Genomic DNA, 22499 nt, shown 5'->3' with positions numbered 1-22499 from the left:
CTTACGCCATTCTCCTGCCTCAGCCTCCTGAGTAGCTGGGACTACAGGCGCCCGCCACCTCGCCCGGCTAGTTTTTGTATTTTTTGAAGCGGAGTCTCGCTCTGTCGCCCGGACTGGAGTGCAGTGGCCGGATCTCAGCTCACTGCAAGCTCCGCCTCCCGGGTTTACGCCATTCTCCTGCCTCAGCCTCCCGAGTAGCTGGGACTACAGGCGCCCGCCACCTCGCCCGGCTAGTTTTTGTATTTTTAGTAGAGACGGGGTTTCACTGTGTTAGCCAGGATGGTCTCGATCTCCTGACCTCGTGATCCGCCCGTCTCGGCCTCCCAAATTGTATTTTTTAGTAGAGACGGGGTTTCACCGGGTTAGCCAGGATGGTCTCGATCTCCTGACCTTGTGATCCGCCCGTCTCGGCCTCCCAAAGTGCTGGGATTACAGGCTTGAGCCACTGCGCCCGGCTTTTTTTGGTTTTGAGACAAGGTCTTGCTCTGTCATCCAGGCTGGAATGCAGTGTAGCCTCGACCTTCTGGGCTCAAGTCATTCTCCCACCTCAGCCTCCCAAGTAGCTGGGACTACAGGCATGCGCCACCATACCTGATTCATTTTTTGTATTTTTGGTAGAGATGAAGTTTTGCCATGTTGCCCAGGCTGGTCTCAAACTCCTGGGCTTAAGCGACCTGCCAGCTCGGTCTCCCAAAGTGCTGGGATTACAGGCAAGAGCCACTGTGCCTGGCTGCGCTGTACATCATTTTTAAAGGCAAAGAATATCCCCTCCCCTCCCTTCCCCTTCTTCCTGGTAGCTACAGCAGATGAGGTGGGAATGAGAAGATGGGGGAGCAGCAAGACATAAGGACGTGGAGGCTGGCCCCTGATACAGAAGGGTCACTATTTACCCATTGGGTCCCCAAATCATCAAGTCCTCCAAATCCTTTCCGGGTTTTTAGGGAATTTAATGCACGAGTGTCAAAAATCAATGGCAGAGGAAAAAATGAATAAAATTAAAATGGGGTCAGAAGAAAAGGACCATGGGCACACACAGGAGGGGCAGTCAGTGGCCGAGTTAGGAGCTGGAGCAGTGGAATTCCTTGGGTGTCATATCTCGTCCAACCCGTAGTCCTCCTCTGGGAAGTCCCCCACCGTCACGACTGCTGGCTTGACAAAGGCGCCATACTTTGCCTGGCATTCGAAGTAGCGTTTCCCATTCACACTGCAGGACAGGATGGGGGTGGGTGTGGCCAGAGGATCCTCACATGGCCCCACTCCAGGTGCTGGCATGCACAGCTCAGCCAGCAGCACGCATGGACTCACACACAAACGCACGCAGACACCTGAGTGGGAATTCTTGTTACCTGCCATCGTTTTTCCCCAGTGGCTCATCATAGCGGACACCAATCCAGTAGCCAGGCTTGAAATCTGTGAGACCTGCCCACAGAAGAGAAATCCGCATTACACTTCTGGACACAGAAGAAATCCCAAGAAATTTCAGGATCACCCTGGATCCGTGTCTGCCCATGTCTTGGTGAAAACCAATTCTTGCTGCCTCCACTGCTACCACTAGGACCATCTCCATCTCCTGCCCAGACTAATATGGTAGCCACTTCGCTGGTGTTCCTGCTCCCACCCCTGTCCCCCATTCACTGGGTGAAGACACCAGCCAGTGAGGGTTTCATAAAAACCTAAAGTGGATAGCACTGCTGCCTTGCCAGAGGGAGAGGTTTCAGAATAAATCCAACCTGCTGACAGCTTGATCTTGAACTTCTAGCCTCCATTACTGTGAGAAATAACTTTCTTTTAAGTCACCTAGCGAGTGGTACTTTGTTAGCAAACTAATACACAATACTCAGTGACAAAAGACAGCATCCCAATGAAAAAGCAAGCAGAGGAATATACAAGGAACTCAAAGAACTCAACACCCATCCTGCAAAAAAAAAAATCCCATTAAAAAGTAGGCAACACGAAGTTGAGGCAACAGTGAGCCATGATCATGGCCAAAGGATATGAACACACATTTCTCAAAAGATAACATACTGGCCGGGCACGGTGGCTCACGCCTGTAATCCCAGCACTTTAGGAGGCCAAGGAGGGTGGATCATGAGGTCAGGAGATCGAGACCATCCTGGTTAACACGGTGAAACCCCGTCTCTACTAAAAATACAAAAAATTAGCCGGGTGTGGTGGCAGGTGCCTGTAGTCCCAGCTACTTGGGAGGCTGAGGCAGGAAAACCGTTTGAACCCGGGAGGCGGAGGTTGCAACAAGCTGAGATCGCACCACTGCACTCCAGCCTGGGCACAAAGCGAGACTACATCTCAAAAGAAAAAAAAAAAAAAACTCGGACACACTGCTGGGCGCAGTGGCTCATGTTTGTAATCCTAGCCCTTTAGGAGATCCACGAGCCTCAGGTGGATCACTTGAGGCCAAGAGTTTGAGACCAGTCTGGCCAACATGGCAAAACCCTGTCTCTACTAAAAATACAGAAATTAGCCAGGTGTGGTGGCGCTCGCCTGTAATCCCAGCTACTCGGGAGGCTGAGGCATGAAAATTGCTTGAACCCGGGAGGCAGAGGTTGCAGTGAGCTGAGAGCACCACTGAACTCCAGCCTGCGTGATGGAATGGGACTCTGTGTCAAAAAACAAGAAACAAAAGGCAAAGGATCTGAATAGACATTTCTCCAAAGAAGATACACAAATGGCCATGAAAAGATGCTCAACATCATTAGCCCCCAAAAAAGTGCAAATCAAAACCATAATGATGTTCCCCTTCACACCCAGTGGATGACTATAAGCAAAAGACAGACTAAAGTGCTGGTGAGGATGAGGACAAGATGGGACTCTTGTGCGCTGCTGGTGGGAATGAAAAATGCTGCAGTGGCTGTGGAAAGCAGTGTGGCAGGTCCTCAAAAAGTCAAGCACAGAGTTACCATGTGGCCCAGGGATTCCATTCCTAGGCACAGATAAATTAAAACAAATGTCCACACAAAAAAATTTATTTACTTTTTTTGAGATGGAGTCTCGCATGGTCACCCAGGCTGGAGTGGAGTGGCGTGGTCTTGGCTCACTGCAACCTCCACCTCCCAGGCTCAAGAGATTCTCCTGCCTCAGCCTTCCGAGTAGCTGGGATCACAGGCACATGCCACCATGCCCAGTTAATTTTTGTATTTTTAATAGAGATGGGGTTTCACCATGTTGGCCAGGCTAGTCTCAAACTCCTGACCTCAGGTGATCTGCCAACCTTGACCTCCCAAAGTGCTGGGATTACAGGCATGAGCCACCGCGTCCGGCCACACAGAAATTTATACAAGAATGTTCAGGCCGAGCATGGTGGCTCACTCCTGTAATCCCAGCACTTTGGGAGGCTGAGGCAGGATGATCACTTGAGCAGGAGGAGTTTGAGACCAGCCTGGGCCACAGAGCGAAATCCCATCTCTACAAAAAAACTGCAAACCTTTAGCCGGGGGTGGTGATGAGTGCCTGTAGTCCCAGCTACTCAGGAGGCCGAGGTGGGAGGATGGCTTGAGCCCAAGAGGTTAAGGCTGAAGTGGCCAAGATCGCGCCACTGCATTCCAGCCTGGGCAACAGCCACATCCTGTCTCAAATTAGAAAAAAAAAAAAAAAGAAGAAGGTTCATAGCAGCATTATTCCTAATAGCCAAAAACTGGAAATGACCCTAACGTCCACTAACTGGTGACTGGATAAAATGTGGTCTATGCATTCAATGCAGGACTATTTGGTAACAGTGTGGCACTGACACAGACATGCCATGGATGAAACCTGAAAGCATTCTGCTCAGTGGAAGCAGTCAGTCACAGATTGCATGATCCTATTCCTATGAAACATCCGGAATCGGCAAATTAGAGACAGAACGTAAATTAGTGGCTGCAGATGACTGGGGGATGGGTGCACACAGGCATAAAGACGGAAATAACAGACAGTGGGGATGCCAGAAGTGGGAGGGTGGTGAGGGTTGAAAAATTACCTATTGGGTACGATGTTCACAATTTGGGTCATGGGTACGCTGGAAGCCCAGTCCCCACCCACTAGCAGGCAACATACCCATGTAACACCACCACATGTACCCCCTGAATCTTTTTTTTTGAGACAGGGTCTCGCTTTGTCACCCAGGCGGCAGTGCAGTGGTGCGATCACTGCTCACTGCAGCCTCACCTCCTGGGCTCAAGCCATCCTCCCACCTCAGCCTCCCAAGTAGCTGGGGTACCTACAGTGCTCACCACCACACCTGACTAAAGTTTTGTGGGATTTTTTTTTTTTTTTTGGTAGAGACAGGGTCTCATTATGTTGCCTAGGCTGGTCTTAAATTCCTGGGTTCAAGTGATTCTCCTGTCTCAGCCTCCCAAAGTGCTGGAATTACAGGTGTGAGACACTGCACCCAGCCTTTGTTTTGAGACTGGGTCTTTCTCTGCTGCCCAGGCTGGGGTGCAATGACACAATCATAGCTCACTGTAACCTCCAACTCCCGGGCTCAAGCAAGCCTCCCACCTTGTTCTCCCAAAGTGCTGAGATTACAGGCGTGAGCCATCATGGCTGGCATGTTCTTTTCCACATTGCTCTCCACTGTGACACCACCCTGCCCATGCCCCTGACTTCACTTCTCCCCTCTCCTCCCGCTCCCCTTCCCTGGGTGAACCTCCTGCGCTCTGCTCACCTGCACTGGCTACTCCTTCTGGTAGGAACTCTTCCTTCCTTTTCACCTGGCTGCTGCCCCCTTTCCTTCAGATGCTCCCAGGTGCTTCCTCTGGGCTCACACAGCCCCCTGTGTTAGTTCCCCTCACTTCTGCCCTGGTCACGCGGCCCGTTTCCCCACTGCGACTGGCACTGTGCTCCACGCTTCCAAGCGCACAGTCTGCGTGGCTCTGGCCTCTGCTGCCTCCCTCGCTGGACAGATCACTCCGCCTGTGCCTCCCACTTCCCTCCACAAACTGGGCGGTCAGCGTTGGCTGATGGTTCCACCACCTCCAGGGACTGAGATCATTTTGAACCCCCCGCACCCCGCGCCCCAAGGCAGAGCGTGAGGTCTCCGAGGCTCCACTGTGTGCACAACGTCTCCTCGCTGCCTTGGAGCCCGGGACCCCGGGGCCCGCGGGCCACGCACCTACATACATGACGGTGCCCCGACGGGGGGAGTGCCCCGCCGCCCGCACCTCACAGCGGCTGCCCACGGGGATGGAGCTGGCCTGGGCCTTCTCCTCGGCGAGGCGCTGGGCGGCCTCGGCCTCCTGCTGAGCCCGCTCCTCCTCGTTGTAGCGGCCGAGCTTGCTGCGCTTCAGGAAGGAGCGGACCGTGTCTGTGGGCGGAGGGGGCTGGAGTCAGCTAGGGTGTCGGCCGGGCCTAACATGATGGCGCTCCACCCACGAAGGGCCCATGTTCATAGAGGAACTCTCTCTTCCAGGTGACAAAGGGCTGTCACCCAAGCCCCAGGTCTCCCACCACAGCCTTAGCCTCTCCCAGGACTCCTAGGGCCTCGCCACAATCAGAAACGGAAGGGGTGCCGCCTGCACCCCTCACCACAGGACCCATGGTCTCTCACCCCTTCGGCACACATCTGCCTTCATCATCCGCCTTCCTCCGGCTCTGAGGCTCCGTCTCCCCCACACTCTGATCCGTCCCAGGTGCCCTCACTGACTGCCACCCTGGCCACTCACATTCCACCTGTGCTGCCCTCCACACCCCATCCGACCTCTCCATGCCCCCATCTGACCCTGACTGCTGCCCCCAACACCTAGCCCCTACACCTACCCCTCAACTCCCTCCACTTTCCCAGCCCTCCCCCCACCACCTCTAACACCCACCCGACACCTCCCGGCTCCCATTCCCACCCCAGACCCCCTCCCAGCCTCCCCACTCCCAGCCTCACCCCTATATTCTCCCAAGCTCTTGATCCTCACTGCCCACACCACTGGCCTCCCTGCAGTGGCCCTGTCTACCCTGCCCACCCCCACGCCTGCACATACTCCCTCTGGCCCCCACGCACCCCTAGGCGCCCACCTGCCCGTACCTTGCCTCTGGTCGTAGGCTTCTTGTGAGATCGTGTACTTCTCCACCCGGGACACGTCCTCATACTCACCAAGGCGGGCACCGCTGTGGTCAATGACCTGTGTGAGAGGAAGGGCTCCGTGGGGATCAGGGTCTGGCCAGGGAAGCCTGGGTGCTGGGTGCAGGGACTTCAGTATCTCCCATCTGGGAAAAACGCATCTCCCTTCCTCACCTGTATGGTGGCCTTATCTCCTCTCCTGAGCCCGGCGGAAGGGAGAAGTAGCTAGGTACACTGGCCGCCTCCCCTTCCTCACCCCCATCCAAGCTCCTGGAGACTGCCTCTGTACCCAGAAGTCTCCCACTTGCTGGCATCAACATCACCAAGGGCCCCAAATTCACGGAATCCAACCAGCAGAGCTCAGGCCTTGCCCACAGCCCTGTGCATGGCGCCATCTCCTGCTGGGCCTCTGGGACTCTCCTATGCTGGCCCCAACCACAGGCCCCAGAGCATCTCTTCCTGTTCTGCCCCTAGTATTCATTGACTCATTGGGTTCTGAGCTCCCAGGGGCACAGCTGGGCCTCATGCTGGGGACTCAGTGCAAACACAGACACACTCTGCCCTCAGGCTGTGCTCATTGTGCAGCGAGAAGGCCAACCACAAAGGAACAGGTACCTATGAAACACCGGAGGATGGCTATGGAGAAAAATACAACAGAGAAGAGGCTTAAGGAGCATGGGAGAGCAGGCTTCCCAAAAGAGGGGATGTTTGAGCCAAGGCCGGAAGGATGAGCAAGAATGGCAGGTGCAGACGGCCACAGGTAGAAATGTCCTTCATGCTCTGGAGTGGGTGGCATGGGTGGGGTGGAGCAAGCCAGAGGGAGAGTGGAAGACACAAGGGACTGCTGTAGACTTTGGGTTTGGTTTTGTTTTGACAGAGTCTCTGTTTTGTTTTTTTGACGGAGTGTTGCTCTGTCGCCCAGGTTGGAGTGTGGTGGTGTGATCTCAGCTCACTGCAACCTCTGCCTCCCCCTAAGTTCAAGTGATTCTCCTGCCTCAGCCTCCCAGGCAGCTAGGATTACAGGCATGCACCACCACGCCTGGCTAATTTTTGTATTTTTAAGTAGATACAAGGTTTTGCCATGTTGGCCAGGCTGGTCTTAAACTCCTGACCTCAAGTGATCTTCCCGCCTCTGCTTCCCAATGTGCTGGGGGGGATTACAGGCATGAGTCACCGACCTGGCCTAGACTTTGGTTTTTATCTGGAGCGAGCTGCCGCCAGGGCACGGCTCTGAGCTAAGAGGACCCTGGCCTGACTCAGGTGGTCCCAGGCTCCCTCTGGCTGAGATGGGGAGCAGGGAGGCCAGGGAAGAAGTTGCCAGGATGGCGAGGTTGGGGGAAGGATGGAGGCTGGACCAGGGTCAGGGAAGTTTTTGTAGATGGAACCGACAGGATTTGATGAGAGAATGGATGTGGGGCTGAGGGAGAGAGCGGGCCCAAGGAACACCCTGAGGCGTTTGGCCTAAGCCACTGGGCTAACATGGCAAAATAGGAACGGGCTTTATTTCCAGATCAAGCATCACTGAGAATTTCTGCTATGTTGAGAATTTTCACAAATTTGAAGTTCTGTTATTTTTAAACAATGAATATGGGTGATATTTACAAAGAGAAAAAGAATTTTAGAAAACGTAAAAATTCCCCGGTGGCTCCGCCTCTGGAACACCTTCCTTGAGTGGCCTGGGAGGTCTGTGTGTACCTGAACCACCTGGTATGAAACCTGCTCAAAGAAACCACTGTCTATGAGATGCCTATGAACACCCGCACCCCTCAGCTTCAGCTGCCCAGGGTGGTCCAAAGGCTCAGTCCTATGCACCCAGCAGAGGCCTGACCCACAGCTCCAGGCCTCGCCCCCTCATCTGGACTCTCACAGCAGCCCCCTCCTGGTCTCCCTACTCTTCCTGTCCTCCACCATCTGTTCCCCACACACAGCCAGAGGGGCACCTAAGCCACATCAGGGTCCTCCCCAGCTTCCACGCTGTTTGGCCACAGAAGTGGCCTGTCTTAATCCCCACCGTGCTCCCTCCCACCTTGGAGTGTTTGCTGTGCCCCATTCCTAGGGCACCCCTTCCCCATCTTCAGTTAACTTTTTTTTTTTTTTTAAAGATAGATCTCGCTCTATCATCCAAACTGGAGTGCAGTGGCATGATCTCGGCTTACTGCAACTTCCAGCTCCTGGGTTCAAGTGATCCTCCTGCCTCAGCCTCCTGAGTAGCTAGGATTACAGGCATCTGCCACCACGCCCAGCTAATTTTTGTATTTTTAGTAGAGATGGGGTTTCACCCTCTGTGGGGAAAAGAAAGAGCGATCAGACTGTTACTGTCTGTATAGAAAGAAGTAGACATAAGAGACTCCATTTTGTTCTGTATTTGAGATGCTGTTAATCTGTGACCCTACCCCCAACCCTGTCCTTCCAAGAGACATGTGCTGTGGTGACTCAAGGTTTAACGGATTTTGGGCTGTGCAAGGTGTGCTTTGTTAAACAAGTGCCTGAAGGCAGCTTGCTGGTTAAAAGTCATCACCATTCTCTTAATCTCAAGTACCCAGGGACACATACACTGCGGAAGGTCGCAGGGACCTCTGCCTAGGAAAGCTAGGTATTGTCCAAGGTTTCTCCCCATGTGATAGTCTGAAATATGGCCTCGTGGGAAGGGAAAGACCTGATCGTCCCCCAGCCTGACACCCGTGAAGGGTCTGTGCTGAGGAGGACTAGTACAGGAGGAAGGAAGGCCTCTTGGCAGCTGAGATAGAGAAAAGCATCTGTCTCCTGCCTGTCCCTGGGCAATGGAACATCTCGGTGTAAAACCCCATTGTATGTTCTATTTACTGAGAAAGGAGAAAACCACCTTAGGGCTGAAGGTGGGACGTGCTAGCAGCAGTGCTGCTCTTTATGCACTAAAAAGGCTTATGGAGATATTTGCATATGCATATCAAGGCACAGCACTTTTCCTTAAACTTATGTCACAGAGATCTTTATTCATGTCTTACTGCTGACCTTCTCCCTACGATGATCCTATTATCCTGCCACTTCCCTTTTCTAAGATGGTAAAGATAATGATCAATAAATACTGAGGGAACTCAGAGACCAGTGCCTGCGTGGGTCCTCTGTATGCTGAGCGCCGGTCCCCTGGGCCCACTTTTTCTTTCTCTATACTTTCTCTCTGTGTCTCATTTCTTTTCTCAAGTCTCTCCTTCCACCTAATGAGAAATGCCCACAGGTGTGGAGGGGCAGGCCACCCCTTCAACCCTCTCTACTAAAGAGACGCGGTGGCTCACGCCTGTAATCCCAGCATTTCGGGAGGCCGATGCAGGTGGATCACCTGAGGTCAGGAGTTCGAGACCAGCCTAACACGGTGAAACACCATCTCTAATAAAAATACAAAAATTAGCTGGTCGTAGTGGTGGGCCCCTGTAATCCCAAGCTACTCAGGAGGCTGAGGCAGGAGAATCACTTGAACCGGGGAGGCGGCGGTTGCAGTGAGCCGAGATCACATCGCTGCACTCTAGCCTGGCAGACAAAGCAAGACTCCGTCTCAAAAAGAAATAAATAAATTCTATCCTGAAGCTAAGTTTTCTCTTCTGCAAAATGGGGATAATTACATTATCCTTGCGGTCTTACTTTATGGATTCAGTTCATCATTCAACAATGATTCACAGGGCTGGGTGAGGTGGCTCACGCCTGTAATCCCAGCACTTTGTGAGGCCAAGGTGGGCGGATCACTTGAGGTCCGGAGTTCAAGACCAGCCTGGCCAATATGGTAAAACCCCGTCTCTACTTAAAATACAAAATTACAAAATTAGCCAGGTGTGGTGGTGCACGCCGATAATCCCAGCTACCAGGGAGGCTGAGGCAGGAGAATAGCTTGAACCCAGGAGGCAGAGGTTGCAGTGAGCTGAGATCGCACCACTGGATTCCAGCCTGGGGAACAAGGGCCGGAAACTCTGTCTCAAGCAAAACAAAACAAAAAACGATTCACGGACTATCCTCCCTGTCCCAGGCACTGTTCCAAGTACTGGGGACACAGCAGTGAATTACAGTGATCAAAATTTCCGCCCTCAGGGCAATCGAATCCAGGGAGGCAGAGAGTAAATAAACCAGATGAGAGAAATCCAGAGTGTGTCAGAGGAGAATCATTGGTAAACACAAAAATCTAAAATAAAGCAAAGAAGGGGAAAAGAATGAGGTGAACATTAACACTGAGGCCAGTGAAGGCTTCGCTAGAATGGTGACACTTTAAGACAGGAAGGAAGGGTGAGGCACGCAGGCATATGACAAAAGAACCATTCAAGTTGAGGATCTAGAGGCAGGCTCACCTGGGATGTGCAAAGAGCAATGTGGCTGCTACAGACTGAGTGAGGTGGGGAGGGAATAAGGACAGAAAGGGGCCGGGCTTGGTGGCTCACGCCTGTAATCCCAGCACTTTGGTAGGCCAAGGTGAGCTGATCACTCGAGGTCAGGAGTTCCAGACCAGCTTGGCCAACATGGAGAAAACTCGTCTCTACTAAAAATACAAAAATTAGCTGAGTGGGCGCCTGTAATCCCAGCTACTCGGGAGGCTGGGGCAGGAGGATCGCTTGAACCCAGAAGGTGAAGGTTGCAGTGAGCCCAGATCGTGCCACTGCACTCCACTCCAGACTGGGCGACAGAGTGAGATACTGTCTCAAAAAAAAAAAAAAAAAAAGGACAGAAAGGACGTGGTGAGCGGATGCACAACGAAGTCCTCTGTGTTCTGGCTTCTCCCAAACTGTCCAGCCTGGTCGCTCACTGTGACCTACCTGACATTCTAGGCCTCTGTACCCCCTGCTCCCTCCTTTCCACCTCTTTCTCTTAAGTCACCCTTTCCTCATCCCTCAGCTCAGACATCCCTTCCTCCAGGAAGCCCTCTCTGATTGTCCCAGGTGGTCAGGCACCTCTCCTGGGTGGCCCCAGCCCCCTGGGATTTCGATCCCAGCCCAAACCACTCTAGGCTGTCCCTGTCTAATGATGGGTCTGTCTCTCCTCAAGCTGCACTGGAGGCTCCACGGGGGCAGGACCTATCTTGGGTATGATTGAGGGCAAAGTCCAGCAAGTGCCTGTTGAATAGCCAAATGAATGGTGGGGCGGGGAAGTGTCCCAGGTAGAGTCCTCACGTGGATGCGGCAGCCGTCATCTACAGGGTAGGAGCCCAGCAGCGCATCCTCTTGATCCAGTTTGCTGTAGAACTTGTCATCAACACCATACAGCTCCAGTTCCATGCAGGAAGCAGGGCTGCCCACCAGCAACTCCAGTTTACACTGCGAGGAGGAGGCAGGGTGAGGAGAAGGAGGCCAGGGGCCCCGCCCCTTGCATCAATGACCATCGCCACGTCCCTGTTCCTCCAAAAGACCCCCCAAGTCAGGACGCACGGGGCCGCACTCCGGCCCCTCGGCTCTTGCCCCTGCCCTCCGGACCGTCGAATTTTTCGCTGGACCCGCCCCTCGTCTCTTCACTCTCGGGTTCTCTCCGGACCTCGCCGCGACCAAGTTCCCAGACTCCGCAGCCTGGGATCACCTGCAGGGCCGCCCAGTCGCTCCCCGGTCCCTCCCCGCCTCCCCATTCGGGGAATCCCCCCATTTCTTCTTCGCCCCGCCCCTCCGGACCCCGCCCCTATGGCCACACCTTGAACTCAGCGATGGTGAGGCTGCGGCTGTACCGCTTCTCTGAGCGGAAGGTGTTGAGGGAGCTGCTGATGAAAACGGTCACCGTGGGTGCCGATACCCCCGTCACCTCCATCTTGCCTCGCCCTGCCGGGACCTGCAGCTCGGTCGCTCCGCAGCCGCCACCGCCGCCACTGCTGGGCTCTCAGCCCCGCCTCCTGCTCCGGGCCTGACCAATCCGCGCTCTTCTACCAGGAGCGTCCGCCAATCGCCGCCGTCCCTTCCCCACCGCCAGAAAGAGGGCTCTCCTTATTCCTGGGCTAGCCCAGCCAATCCAGAGAGGCCTTCCATAGTTCACGGTTCTTCCAATAGCGACCGGGAAAGGACCACAGCAAGCGGCGAAGACTGAAGCCTGGAGGTAGGACTGGCAAGAGCTCGCTCAGTGCGCGGAGGGCAACTCGCGCATGCGCGCTGGCCTTCAACCAAGTCAAGCGCCATGGCTTTTTTCCTGGGTGCTCAGCGTTTTGCGGCTTACAGTGCGCATCGTTTTCCCGGCTCTGGCACCCAGATCCATACTATTCTGTAAACTAAGGCGGCGATGCCCAAAAATTGGAAGCAATTACTCTAGGATATCAAAAGATTGACGCAAGCCATGAAACCTCTGCGCGGAGAGAGCCGCGCCCAACGCCGCGGGGAGCCAGCACGTGTGCGCAGCTCCGCCCGCTTTTGGCGAAGCACCTAGGCCTGGCCTCTCCCGCGACCTGTAGCGCGACGGAGCAAGCGCAGAAGGCTGGGCGGGCTGCGCGTCGCCATGGAGCCCGACGGGACCTACGAGCCGGGCTTCGTGGGTATTCGCTTCTGCCAGGAATGGTGAGGCGGAGGGAGCGGGTGATGTTAGAAAGTGGGCGAGGAGGCCGGGCGCGGTGGCTCAAGCCTGTAATCCCAGCACTTTGGGAGGCCGAGACGGGCGGATCACAAGGTTAGGAGATCGAGACCATCCTGGCTAACACGGTGAAACCCCGTCTCTACTAAAAAATACAAAAAACTAGCCGGGCGAGGTGGCGGGCGCCTGTAGTCCCAGCTACTCGGGAGGCTGAGGCAGGAGAATGGCGTAAACCCGGGAGGCGGAGCTTGCAGTGAGCTGAGATCCGGCCACCGCACTCCAGCCTGGGCGACAGAGCAAGACTCCGTCTCAAAAAAAAAAAAAGAAAAGAAAGTGGGCGAGGAATGGCTCCAGGACTAACCCCTGGCACCTCCCCCTCCCCACAGTAACAACATGCTGTACCCCAAGGAAGACAAAGAGAACCGCATTCTGCTCTACGCGGTGAGCGCTCGGGTCTTCCCGGTCCGGTCCACCTGTTCCCAGCGTGGCCCCGCCCTGCCCCCTGCCTCTGTGACCGGACTCCCTGTTCGTCCCCCGCTGCACCCCAAGTGATCCTGACTCTCCTGCCCATCCCCAAAGACAGTCCTGTCGTCATACCCTCCGGGATCACCCTGTCCTCTCCTCCCAGTCTTATCTGGAATCCCGCCATGATCCCCTTACCCCCCACACTCGCCCTCTGGCAGTGCCGCAACTGTGATTACCAGCAGGAGGCCGACAACAGCTGCATCTATGTCAACAAGATCACGCACGAAGTGGAGTGAGTGGCGGGCCCTGAGCTGGGGGCGAGGGGGTTGGCTCTGGAGGCTGGGTCGAAGAGTAATTTTGCACCCCCGCGTGCCTGCAGCGAACTGACCCAGATTATCGCCGACGTGTCCCAGGACCCCACGTTGCCGCGGACCGAGGACCACCCGTGCCAAAAGTGAGCGCTCAGCTGGTACTGGGGTGGTAAAGTGAGGCTCGTCCTCACTGGGCGAAGGGAGGAGGGAAGGGTGTCAAGCTTCCAGTGACCGAGCCCCCACCCCCTCAGGTGCGGCCACAAGGAGGCTGTGTTCTTCCAGTCACACAGTGCCCGGGCCGAGGTAAGTGGCAGGAGGGCTTGTTTGGTCCTTCCCGGGGGCGGGGATATCAATATGGGTGACCCAGCGCTTCTTGGAACTCTAGGCCGGACCCTTACGTATTGGTGAAGTTCTCTTGCCTGTTCTTTTGGGGTGAGGCGCTGCTGGGTCCAAACCCTTCCTAACCATGCATCATTTCTGCCAGGACGCCATGCGCCTGTACTACGTGTGCACAGCCCCACACTGTGGCCACCGCTGGACCGAGTGACCTCCCCTCTCCCCCGAGTGTAATAAACACCACATTCCATGCGTGAGTTTCCTGTGTTTATTTGCCTCCTGGGGAGGACGCTGGCACACCGTATCAGGCTGCGCGGTGCAGGGCGCGGTGCTGTGCGTAGGTGTCGGGCCGGGAGCTGGTGAAGCCGCAGTCCTCGCACACATGCAGCTTCTCGCGACGCTCGCGGTAAGCGTAGCTGGCCGGCTGCCCGTGCACCTTAGCAAGGTGAGCTTCCAGGGAGCAGCGCTGCGTAAACGCTTTCCCGCAAGCACTACAGCGGAAGGGCCGGATCCCTGCACAGATGGGCGCAGAGGGGAGGGCTGGACAGAGAGGGCAATGGGCTCTGGACTAAAGCGCCCCTACCCTGCTTTCCAGCCTTGAGCATTTGCGGTCCCTATTCCAAGCTCTTCAGACTCTTCCACCCATGACGCACCATCTGCTACCCTCACCCCGTACAGACATGGGCCAGACACTTTCGTCCCCATCCTCCCTCACCAGGATGCTCTGTCCCCTGGGGGATGGAGAGGGAGACCTTCCCTTGTCCTTCATTCTGGAGCCTGAATCATATAACTGGCATCCGTCTGCACTCTGCATCCCTTGACAGGCCCCTATTTTCGTGCCACCTTACACCCACCCACTGAGGTCCGAGAGACATCATGTCTTGATTCCCCATACCCCACATACACAAACCCCGGACTCTCCACAGTCCAGCTCCTCTCTCCATTTCCTTCCATCCCTACCAGGGTCCCAGCAACTTTTCCCTGTCCCTGCCACTGCTCACCAGTGTGAGTCCTCATGTGGCGCTTGAGATCGAAGGCGTCATGAAAGCCCTTGCCACAACAGCGGCACAGGTGGCGGCGCACGGGGCTGTGGCACTTGAGGTGCCTTGTCAGCATGCGCTGCAGAGGGAAGGCCTTAGGGCAGAGCGGGCAGCCCAGCGTCCCTGGGCCCCTGGGAGCAGAGGTCAGGTTGTCCTGTGTGGGCTGCTGGAGAGATGCAAGAGTTACTAGCCCCTCTGGCTGGACCCCACCCACCCTTTGTTACTCTGCAAATGAGTATTTGCAGAGTGTCCGGAGCCACCATGGAGGATTAGGAAGGCAGGTGGGACACAGTGACTAGTGTATGTACCTGTCACTCTCCAGGGCCTTCCCTCACTATCCTATGGCCCTTACTCTCTCTGTGCCAATCCCATCTTCTGATGTGACATACACTTTTTTTTTTTTTTTTAACGACAGTCTTGCTGTGTCTCCCAGGCTGGAGTGCAGTGGTACGATCTCAGCTCACTGCAACCTCTGCCTCCCGGGTTTACGCCATTCTCCTGCCTCAGCCTCCTGAGTAGCTGGGACTACAGGCGCCTGCCACCTCGCCTGGCTAGTTTTTTGTAGTTTTTAGTAGAGACGGGGTTTCACCGTGTTAGCCAGGATGGTCTCGATCTCCTGACCTCGTGATCCGCCCATCTCGGCCTCCCAAAGTGCTGGGATTACAGGCTTGAGCCACCGCGCCCGGCCTTTTTTTTCTTTAGACAGAATCTCGCTCTGTCACCCAGGCTGGAGTGCAGTGGTGTAATCTCAGTTCACTGCAACCGCTGCCTCCCAGGTTCAAGCGATTCTCCTGCCTCAGCCTCCCAAGTAGCTGGGATTACAGGGACATGCCACCATGTCTGGCTAATTTTTGTAATTTAAGTAGAGATGAGGTTTCAACCTGTTGGCCAGGCTGGTCTTGAACTCATGATCTCAAGTGATCCACCCGCTTCGGCCTCCCAAAGTGCTGGAATTACAGGCTGGCTAATTTTATTGTCTATACCTGCAGCCCTGACCAGAATATAAGCTTCTTAAAATTGTGGATTTTTGTCTTATTCCCGCTGAATATAACGGCCCATCCCTAGAACAGTGCCTGGCTTTCATGAACATATTACATTCCAGCTGGCGCTTTCCTTCCTCCAATGCATGCACAGCTGAAATAGCCCTTATCTCCCATCACACTCCTGTTGTCCCATGTTCTGACATAAAGCGGATCATCCACATGTGAGGTTGAATCTTGTTCTGCCCCGCAGGACAGAGAGATCCCTGTGGCTGCCAGCCCTGGTGCCTGAGGTGGGACCTAACGGTAGAGAGCTCACTACTAGGAAAGGAGAGGCATTCCCAGCAGAGAGAAGTAGGGGCAGACAGGTCCGGAGGCTGGAGGGCGTGTGCAGATGGAGCTGGGGAGCAAGGGACTGTCAGCTTCATTAAGTCTGAGAGTAGGCAGGAGCGAAACAGCTGATTTTGCTGGCCAGCTACACACTTACCGCTGTCCATGGATCCCTGACACTGGACGACTGTTGTGCCGGTGGCCTCCCCAGGCTGCTGCAGTCTGAGGAGAGAAGCCAGATGGTGACGCTTTGCGTCTCTCCTGCCCCTTACCTCCAGGCATGGTGAGGGGCCCACCTGGGATATAGGCATCTCCCCGGAGCTGGTCAGGCAGGTGGCTCCAGTTGGGAGGCTGTGGACGACGACTCCTGACCAGGAAAGCGCGGGGCATGCCCTCCAGAAGGCTCTCCACACACAGGGGCTGCCTCCACCTGCTGTCAGACCTCAGCCCCAGGATGACTATCCCTGGTGGGAAAGGAGGGGAAGCCTCTGAGGAACCTCATTCTCTTCATGCAAATTTCCTGACTGTCCCTGGGAGTGGACTAAGCTGGCTCGGGTTACCACTGCCCAGGGACCTGCTCATCTTCTCCCAGGTTTTGGAGGTAACCGTCCAGCTTCCAGGGGTGGACAAGCACTAGGACCACCAAGCAGGGCCAGGCAAGGGGAGATGGGCCTGGGGAGCTTTTGGGCATAGGAAGAGGGAACAAGGCTCCAGGGGGGCTGAGTGTCTCCCAGGGGTTGAGGGTCTGTTTGCCAGGCAAATCAGTCACCAGGGGATGTCCAGCAGCCTGCCTGGTTATTCAAATCACAGCAGCTGTCTGAGAACACTGAAGGGCCCCCCTGCTGTGATTGCCCTGCTCTGTAGGGTGCAGGGAGGACAGCAGATCTGGATAAGTCAGGGCAAAATGAGGATCCAGGCTGTGCATCCTCAGGCAGGACGCCCCACCTCTCTGATCTTCAGATTCCCAGGGCTAACATTCAGCCAGAAGCACTGTTCAGGTGTAGCAGGCACTAAAATACTAATTTGTTAATAATCTAGCCCCTAGTGACTGCCTGGGACAACACTCTCCCTCTCTCCCACAGTCTGGAAAGTAAAAGGGGGTCTCTCTCTCTTTTTTTTTTTTTTTTTTTTTGAGATGGAGTTTCACTCTTGTCACCCAGGCTGGAGTGTAGTGTGGCACCATCTTGGCTCACTGGAACCTCCACCTCCCGGGTTCAAACGATTCTCCTGCCTCAGCCTTCCAAGTAACTGGGACTACAGGCATGCACCACCATGCCTGGCTAATTTTTGTATTTTTGGTAGAGACAGAGTTTCACCATGTTGGCCAGGCTGGTCTTGAACTCCTGACCTCAAGTGATCCGCCTGCCTCAGCCTCCCAAAGTGCTGGGATTACAGGCATGAGCTGCCACACCTGGCCAACTCAACAATTTTCTAAGCTCCAGACCTAGCTTATTGAAAATGATCACATAAGTCCATGAAGGAGGCACGCCAGTGTCAGCCCAGAATGACCAAGACAGTGAGAGGCAAGTGAGGCAGGGACCCAGCCACGATGGGGAAAAGAGGGGTACCTGGGGACCCGGACAGGCTCCTGATCCAGCCTGCCGGAGCAGGGGTGGCTTCCTGGATAAGCCCTGAAAGGTTTCAGATGAAAGGGGAGGGCGTTCTAGTCAGAGGGGGACATCTGTACAAGGCTTGCTGGTGAGAGTGTTTCTTCATTTCTTCCCATTGCCCAAGAGTTGGTTGTGCCAATTCATTTGGGGAAGCCAGGGTGGCAGTGCTGAGGGTCTGCTGGCCACTCATTGCCACTTGCTCTCTGGAGGACCCAGAGCAAGTCACTTCTTATTGGGCCTTGGTTTCTTCATCTGGAAAATGAGATTAAGGAGTCCCCTCTTCCCGGTTTGTATTGAAGATCCATGTAGCTCACATGGAGAGAATGCTTAGCATGGGGCCTGCCATGTGGCATACATATAAGCAGTGGTTGGTTAGGAAGGCTTTTTTTTTTTTTTTTTTTTTGAGACAGGGCCTTGCTTTGTCACCCAGGCTGGAGTGCAGTGGAGTGAACACAGCTCACTGCAGCCTCGAGCTCCTGGGCTCAAGTGATCCTCCCACATCAACTTCCAAGTAGCTAGGACTACAGGCATGCACCACCACACCTAGCTAATTTTAAAATTTTTTGTAGAGGCAGAGTCTTGCTGTGTTGCCTAGCGCTGGTCTCAAACTCCTGAGCTCAAACTGTCTGCCTGCCTTGGCCTCCCAAAGTGTTGGGATTACAGGAGTGAGCCGCCGCGTCCCGCTGAGGAACCCCTCCTATGGGCAAGCATCCAGGCCTCAGTTGGGTCATCTGCAAAATGGGGTTTCAGGTGGTGTCTCCATTTTGCAATTGTTGGCTTTCCTGCAGCCCTGACTGGGATGCCTGGCACAGGCCTGAGAGCTGTCCTGGACCAGGAGCTGTCCTGATGGTATTGCTATGGGGAGGCCAAGGGTAGATGTGGGGGTAGAAGCATGGGGAGAGTTGCAGTGAAAGATGAACTGTTTTCCTTCCAGGGACCCAGTTCTCCAGGAACCCTCTCAGTTCTGTTCTGCCCTGCTCCGTGGCCTAGGAGGTGGACTGGGAGGCGGGGTCACCTGGGCTTCTATGCAGTCTGGCTTCCAGTAGGATTTGGACAATGGGGTGCCCTGCAGGGGGCGAGTAAGGTCAGGGTGTTGATTCTCACTCCCTCCTGTGTGGGAGTCAGGGCCACAGCTCCCTCAGCACTACCCTCTCCCTGGGATTTGCCCTTTTGGGTTCTTGTTCCTTCTGTTTGTACCTTGTGGCCTGGGGGTGGTAACAGTTCCTGTGGTGCCAGTCCTGGGGTTCTGCACCAGTCCTGGTGGTTTCCCAGTCCTTGCTGCTCCTTTGCAAACGATCCCTTGGTTAAACTCTTTGGAATATCCCATCTAAGCACGCTGTCATCTTCCTGCTGGGACTCTGTCAACTCCCAAACCGCATGCACACACACTCCACCACTGGCAATGGCTTCTTAACCAGGTGGTTTGTCTGAGGAGAAAGTATGGTCCTTCCAGGACAGAGCCTGGCATTTGGAAGAGGGAAGTGGCAGACATGCTGGATCCTCTCTGATTACCAGCCCACTTGCCTTTCTTGCTGAGAGAACCTCTTTGTTTGAGCCGCAACATGCCCAGGACAGGAGAGATGGTCCAAGCACATCAAAGCAATCTCCATTCCTGTTGCCTGGGACTCATCTGATCCCAGATGAAGTCTCCCAGGAGACCCCTGGGAGAGATCTGCATTTCTTTTCTGCTGCCCTAGAGGGCGCCCTGCTCTGTGCCTTTGCTCCTGGTTGGTCCAGGCCATCCAGCAGCTTGGACCAATAACTTGGGCCTCTGACCCTCATGGAATTACCCTTCCTTCCAATCTGTATCATAGTAGAGCCTTCCGCTCCAAGGAGTAAACATCTGGAGCCCAAGCTGGAGGGACGTTGGTTACTGTTGATGTCACTGTGCACCTGGCCTCTTCCTCTCCTCTGTGAGCCCCCTGCACTCCACCTCTAATCTCGGCCTACCCATAACAGTAATATCGGGACAGCTCCTAGGTCCTGCGCTTCCAGGCCTGTGCCAGGCACCCCAGTCAGGGCTGCAGGAAAGCCAACAATTGCAAAATGGAGACACCACCTGAGGGTGTGCTGCTGGGTGCCACAGCAGCCGTGTTGCAACCATGAGGCCATAAGCTGGAGACTGAAGCTTGCTCACAGAGGATGATAGAGCAGGAGAGGAAGAGGCCAGGTGCATGATGACATCAAAGGTAACCAACATCCTTCCATCTTGGGCCCTGAAAGCCAGGCGTTTACTCCTTGGAACGGAAGGCTTTACTATGATACAGGTTGGAAGGAAGGGTGATTCCATGAGTGACAGAGGCCCGAGGTGGTCTCCTGGGTGTCCAGGGCGTAGGAGGCTGGACACCAAGCTTTGCCCAGGGATGTTGGGCAAGGTTTTGGGCAATGGTGGCCGAACTAGGCAGGTGGGCCTAGGCCTAGGCAGGTGGTCCAAGTTCTGGACCACCTGGACTCCCTGAGGCAAGGAGTCGTGAGAAATAAGCAACACCAGACATCCCCCAAACATTAAGAGCAGAGATTTAGAAACAAACCCAAAAAAACAAAAAACTGTTCTGGATGTTCCTTGGACTTAAATGTCATGAAGCAACAAGGCCCTGCCTGGTGGGGCCCTGCTCCTCCTCACACCTCATCTCCTGCCCTACCCTTGCTCACTCCATTCGAGCTGTCCTGGCTTTGCCCCTCTTCCTTCCACACAGATCACGTGTGGCTGCCCCGGGCCTGTGGACTGGCTGTGCTGTCAGCCTGGACGTGTTCCTGATATGTCCTCTATCAAGCTTCAGCCCAAATGTCACCTTGGAAAGGCTTTCCCTGACCCTTCACCAGCAATGGATCTCCCCTGCCTACCTAGAATTACAGAGCTCTAATTCCTGAATCTGTTTCCCTGTATAGAAGGTGAGTGGCCATGAGGGCATGTGCAACACCTGATGTTCCTTCCATTACAGTGCCTGGCACCTGGGTGCGAACTGGCAGGATTTTTTTTTTTTTTTGACTTGCTGTGTCACCCAGGCTGGAGTATAATATGGCGTGATCTCAGCTCACTGCAACCTCTGCCTCCTTGGGTTCGAGCGATTCTCCTGCCTCAACCTCCTGAGTAGCTGGGACTACAGGTGTGCACCACCACACCCCAGCTAATTTTTGTATTTTTAGTAGAGATGGGAGATGGGGTTTCGCCACATTGGCCAAACTGATCTCGAACTCCTGACCTCAGGTGATCCGCCCATGTTGGCCTCCCAAAGTGTTCGGATTACAGGCGTAAGCCACTGCGCCCGGCAAAATGTTTTGAACTGCAAGATTGGTCCTGATGTGTGTCATGTCATGGAAACAGAGAACCATGTCCTTGTGTTGAAGGGTCCAGCTCTGCCACCAGGCAAATTTAGGTGAGTCTTAGCTGTGTGAGCCTGGCTGAGCAGGGAGGTGCTCAGAGCATGGCAGGGGAGTGGGGTTTAGGCAAGCCCCTGCTGGCTTCCTTCCTATAGTGACTTGGGACATTGGGAATGTCTGTTGTATTTACAAGAGTGGCTTTTTTTTTTGAGATGGAGTTTTGCTCGTCACCCAGGCTGGAGTACAATGGTGCAATTCTGGCTCACTGCAACCCCCACCTCCCAGGTTTAAGTGATTCTCCTTGACTCAGCCACCCAAGTAGCCAGGATTACAGGCGCCCGCCACCACACCTGACTAATTTTTGTATTTTTAGTAGAGACGGGGTTTTACCATGTTGGCCAGGCTGGTCTAGAACTCCTGACCTCAGGTGATCCACCCACCTGGGCTTCCCAAAGTGCTGGGATTACAGGCGTGAGCCACTGCACCCAGCCAAGAGTGGCTTTTTTAGCAGACACTCCATGTGGCCAGATGCCTGCTGCCTGGGGTAGCTGGTACCAGTGCCGGGAGCTCATGGAATGTAGAACTCCTGAAGGGGAAGCAGTTATCTGTCCCAGCTGCTGGTGGCCTGGGCCTGCTGCCAGGATCATACAGTGGGCAAGCCTGCCTGGGTTTCTTGTTTTACTTTGTTTTGTTTAAAGAGATGGGGTTTTGGCCAGGTGCGGTGGCTCATGCCTGTAATCCCAGCACTTTGGGAGGCCGAGGTGGGTGTATTACCCAAGGTCAGGAGTTCGAGACCAGTCTGGCCAACATGGCAAAACCCCATCTCTACTAAAAATACAAAAATCAGCTGGGTATGGTGGTGGGCACCTGTAATCCCAGCTACTTGGGAGTCTGAGGCAGGAGAATCGCTTGAACCTGGGAGGTAGAGTTTGCAGTGAGCCAAGATCACACTACTGCACTCCAGCCTGGGTGACAGAGCAAGATTCCATCTCAAAAACGAAAATAAATAAATAAAGAGATGGGGTTTCACCAAGTTGCCCAGGCTGGTCTCAAACTCCTGGCCTCAAGCAATCCTCCCACCTCAGCCTCCTGAGTAGCCAGGATTATAAGTGCAGGCCACCATACCCAGCTTGGGCAAGCCTGTTCATGGGGCCTGTTTCCCCTGTTGCAGATGGGGACACCACCACCCTGGACCTTGTGGCATCTACTGTGACCTTGGCCCAGAGGCCCTGAGCCGTGATGTGGCAAAGCATGGGCTGCTGGGCGAGGTAGGCACACGGTGATCACAGCAGCTCCACTGAGTTCTCAGGCACTGGCAGGGGGCAGGTAAGAGGGAGGCACAACTGGGCCCCACTGGGTAAGCACCTCACATGGGTCTGCGGCAGCTCTGTGGGCAGTGTGGGAGGACCGGCCCTGATCATAGCTGCAGTTCCTGAACTTCTTGGGAAAGCTGGTCCTGTGCTGTTCACTGATAGACACGAGTCCTCTGGGCATCACCCTCTACCCTCCCTCCCTGCTTCCACCTGAAGAGGGCTTTGTGGATAGGCCCAAACAGACACCAGGAACCA

The 22499-nt window shown here is 54.7% G+C and overlaps 3 protein-coding genes across 7 annotated transcripts; 1 reads left to right on the top strand and 2 right to left on the bottom strand.

The window, feature by feature from the left end:
* Positions 1-926: 926 nt before the first annotated feature.
* Positions 927-12346, bottom strand: TBCB (tubulin folding cofactor B). 2 transcript variants are annotated; one of them, XR_004440772.1, is made up of 6 exons: positions 11678-12346; positions 11170-11313; positions 6008-6104; positions 4658-5296; positions 1347-1419; positions 927-1204 (listed from the first exon to the last, which is right to left on the bottom strand). XR_004440772.1 is itself a non-coding variant. In XM_033225865.1 (6 exons), exons 1-6 carry the CDS (start codon positions 11789-11791, stop codon positions 1090-1092), a joined length of 735 nt encoding a protein of 244 aa, XP_033081756.1. In that variant the 5' UTR covers positions 11792-12038; the 3' UTR covers positions 927-1089. The 2 variants fall into 2 exon arrangements, 1 of the variants encoding a protein (XP_033081756.1); XM_033225865.1 differs by having other exon boundaries at positions 5105-5296; positions 11678-12038.
* POLR2I (RNA polymerase II subunit I) lies at positions 11987-13907 on the top strand. Of its 4 annotated transcripts, none has more exons than XM_033225872.1 (6): positions 11987-12525; positions 12925-12979; positions 13222-13295; positions 13383-13457; positions 13566-13617; positions 13799-13907. In XM_033225872.1, the coding sequence occupies exons 1-6, from the start codon at positions 12467-12469 to the stop codon at positions 13859-13861; spliced, it is 378 nt and encodes a 125-aa protein (XP_033081763.1). In that variant the 5' UTR covers positions 11987-12466; the 3' UTR covers positions 13862-13907. The 4 variants fall into 4 exon arrangements, with proteins under 4 accessions (XP_033081763.1, XP_033081764.1, XP_033081765.1 ...); XM_033225873.1 differs by having other exon boundaries at positions 12134-12525; positions 13700-13834; XM_033225874.1 differs by having other exon boundaries at positions 12451-12565; positions 12881-12979.
* OVOL3 (ovo like zinc finger 3) lies at positions 13905-16460 on the bottom strand. Its single transcript, XM_033225871.1, has 4 exons — positions 16297-16460; positions 16158-16222; positions 14652-14853; positions 13905-14163 (listed from the first exon to the last, which is right to left on the bottom strand). Exons 1-4 carry the CDS (start codon positions 16388-16390, stop codon positions 13955-13957), a joined length of 570 nt encoding a protein of 189 aa, XP_033081762.1. The 5' UTR covers positions 16391-16460; the 3' UTR covers positions 13905-13954.
* Between the last annotated feature and the right edge of the window lie 6039 nt (positions 16461-22499).

Source organism: Trachypithecus francoisi, unplaced genomic scaffold, assembly GCF_009764315.1.
Source record: "Trachypithecus francoisi isolate TF-2019V2 unplaced genomic scaffold, Tfra_2.0 Lachesis_group12, whole genome shotgun sequence".
NCBI classification, from domain to species: Eukaryota; Metazoa; Chordata; class Mammalia; order Primates; family Cercopithecidae; genus Trachypithecus; species Trachypithecus francoisi.
The sequence above is the reverse complement of the archived record's forward strand: the minus strand, read 5'-3'. Positions and strand labels throughout refer to the sequence as shown.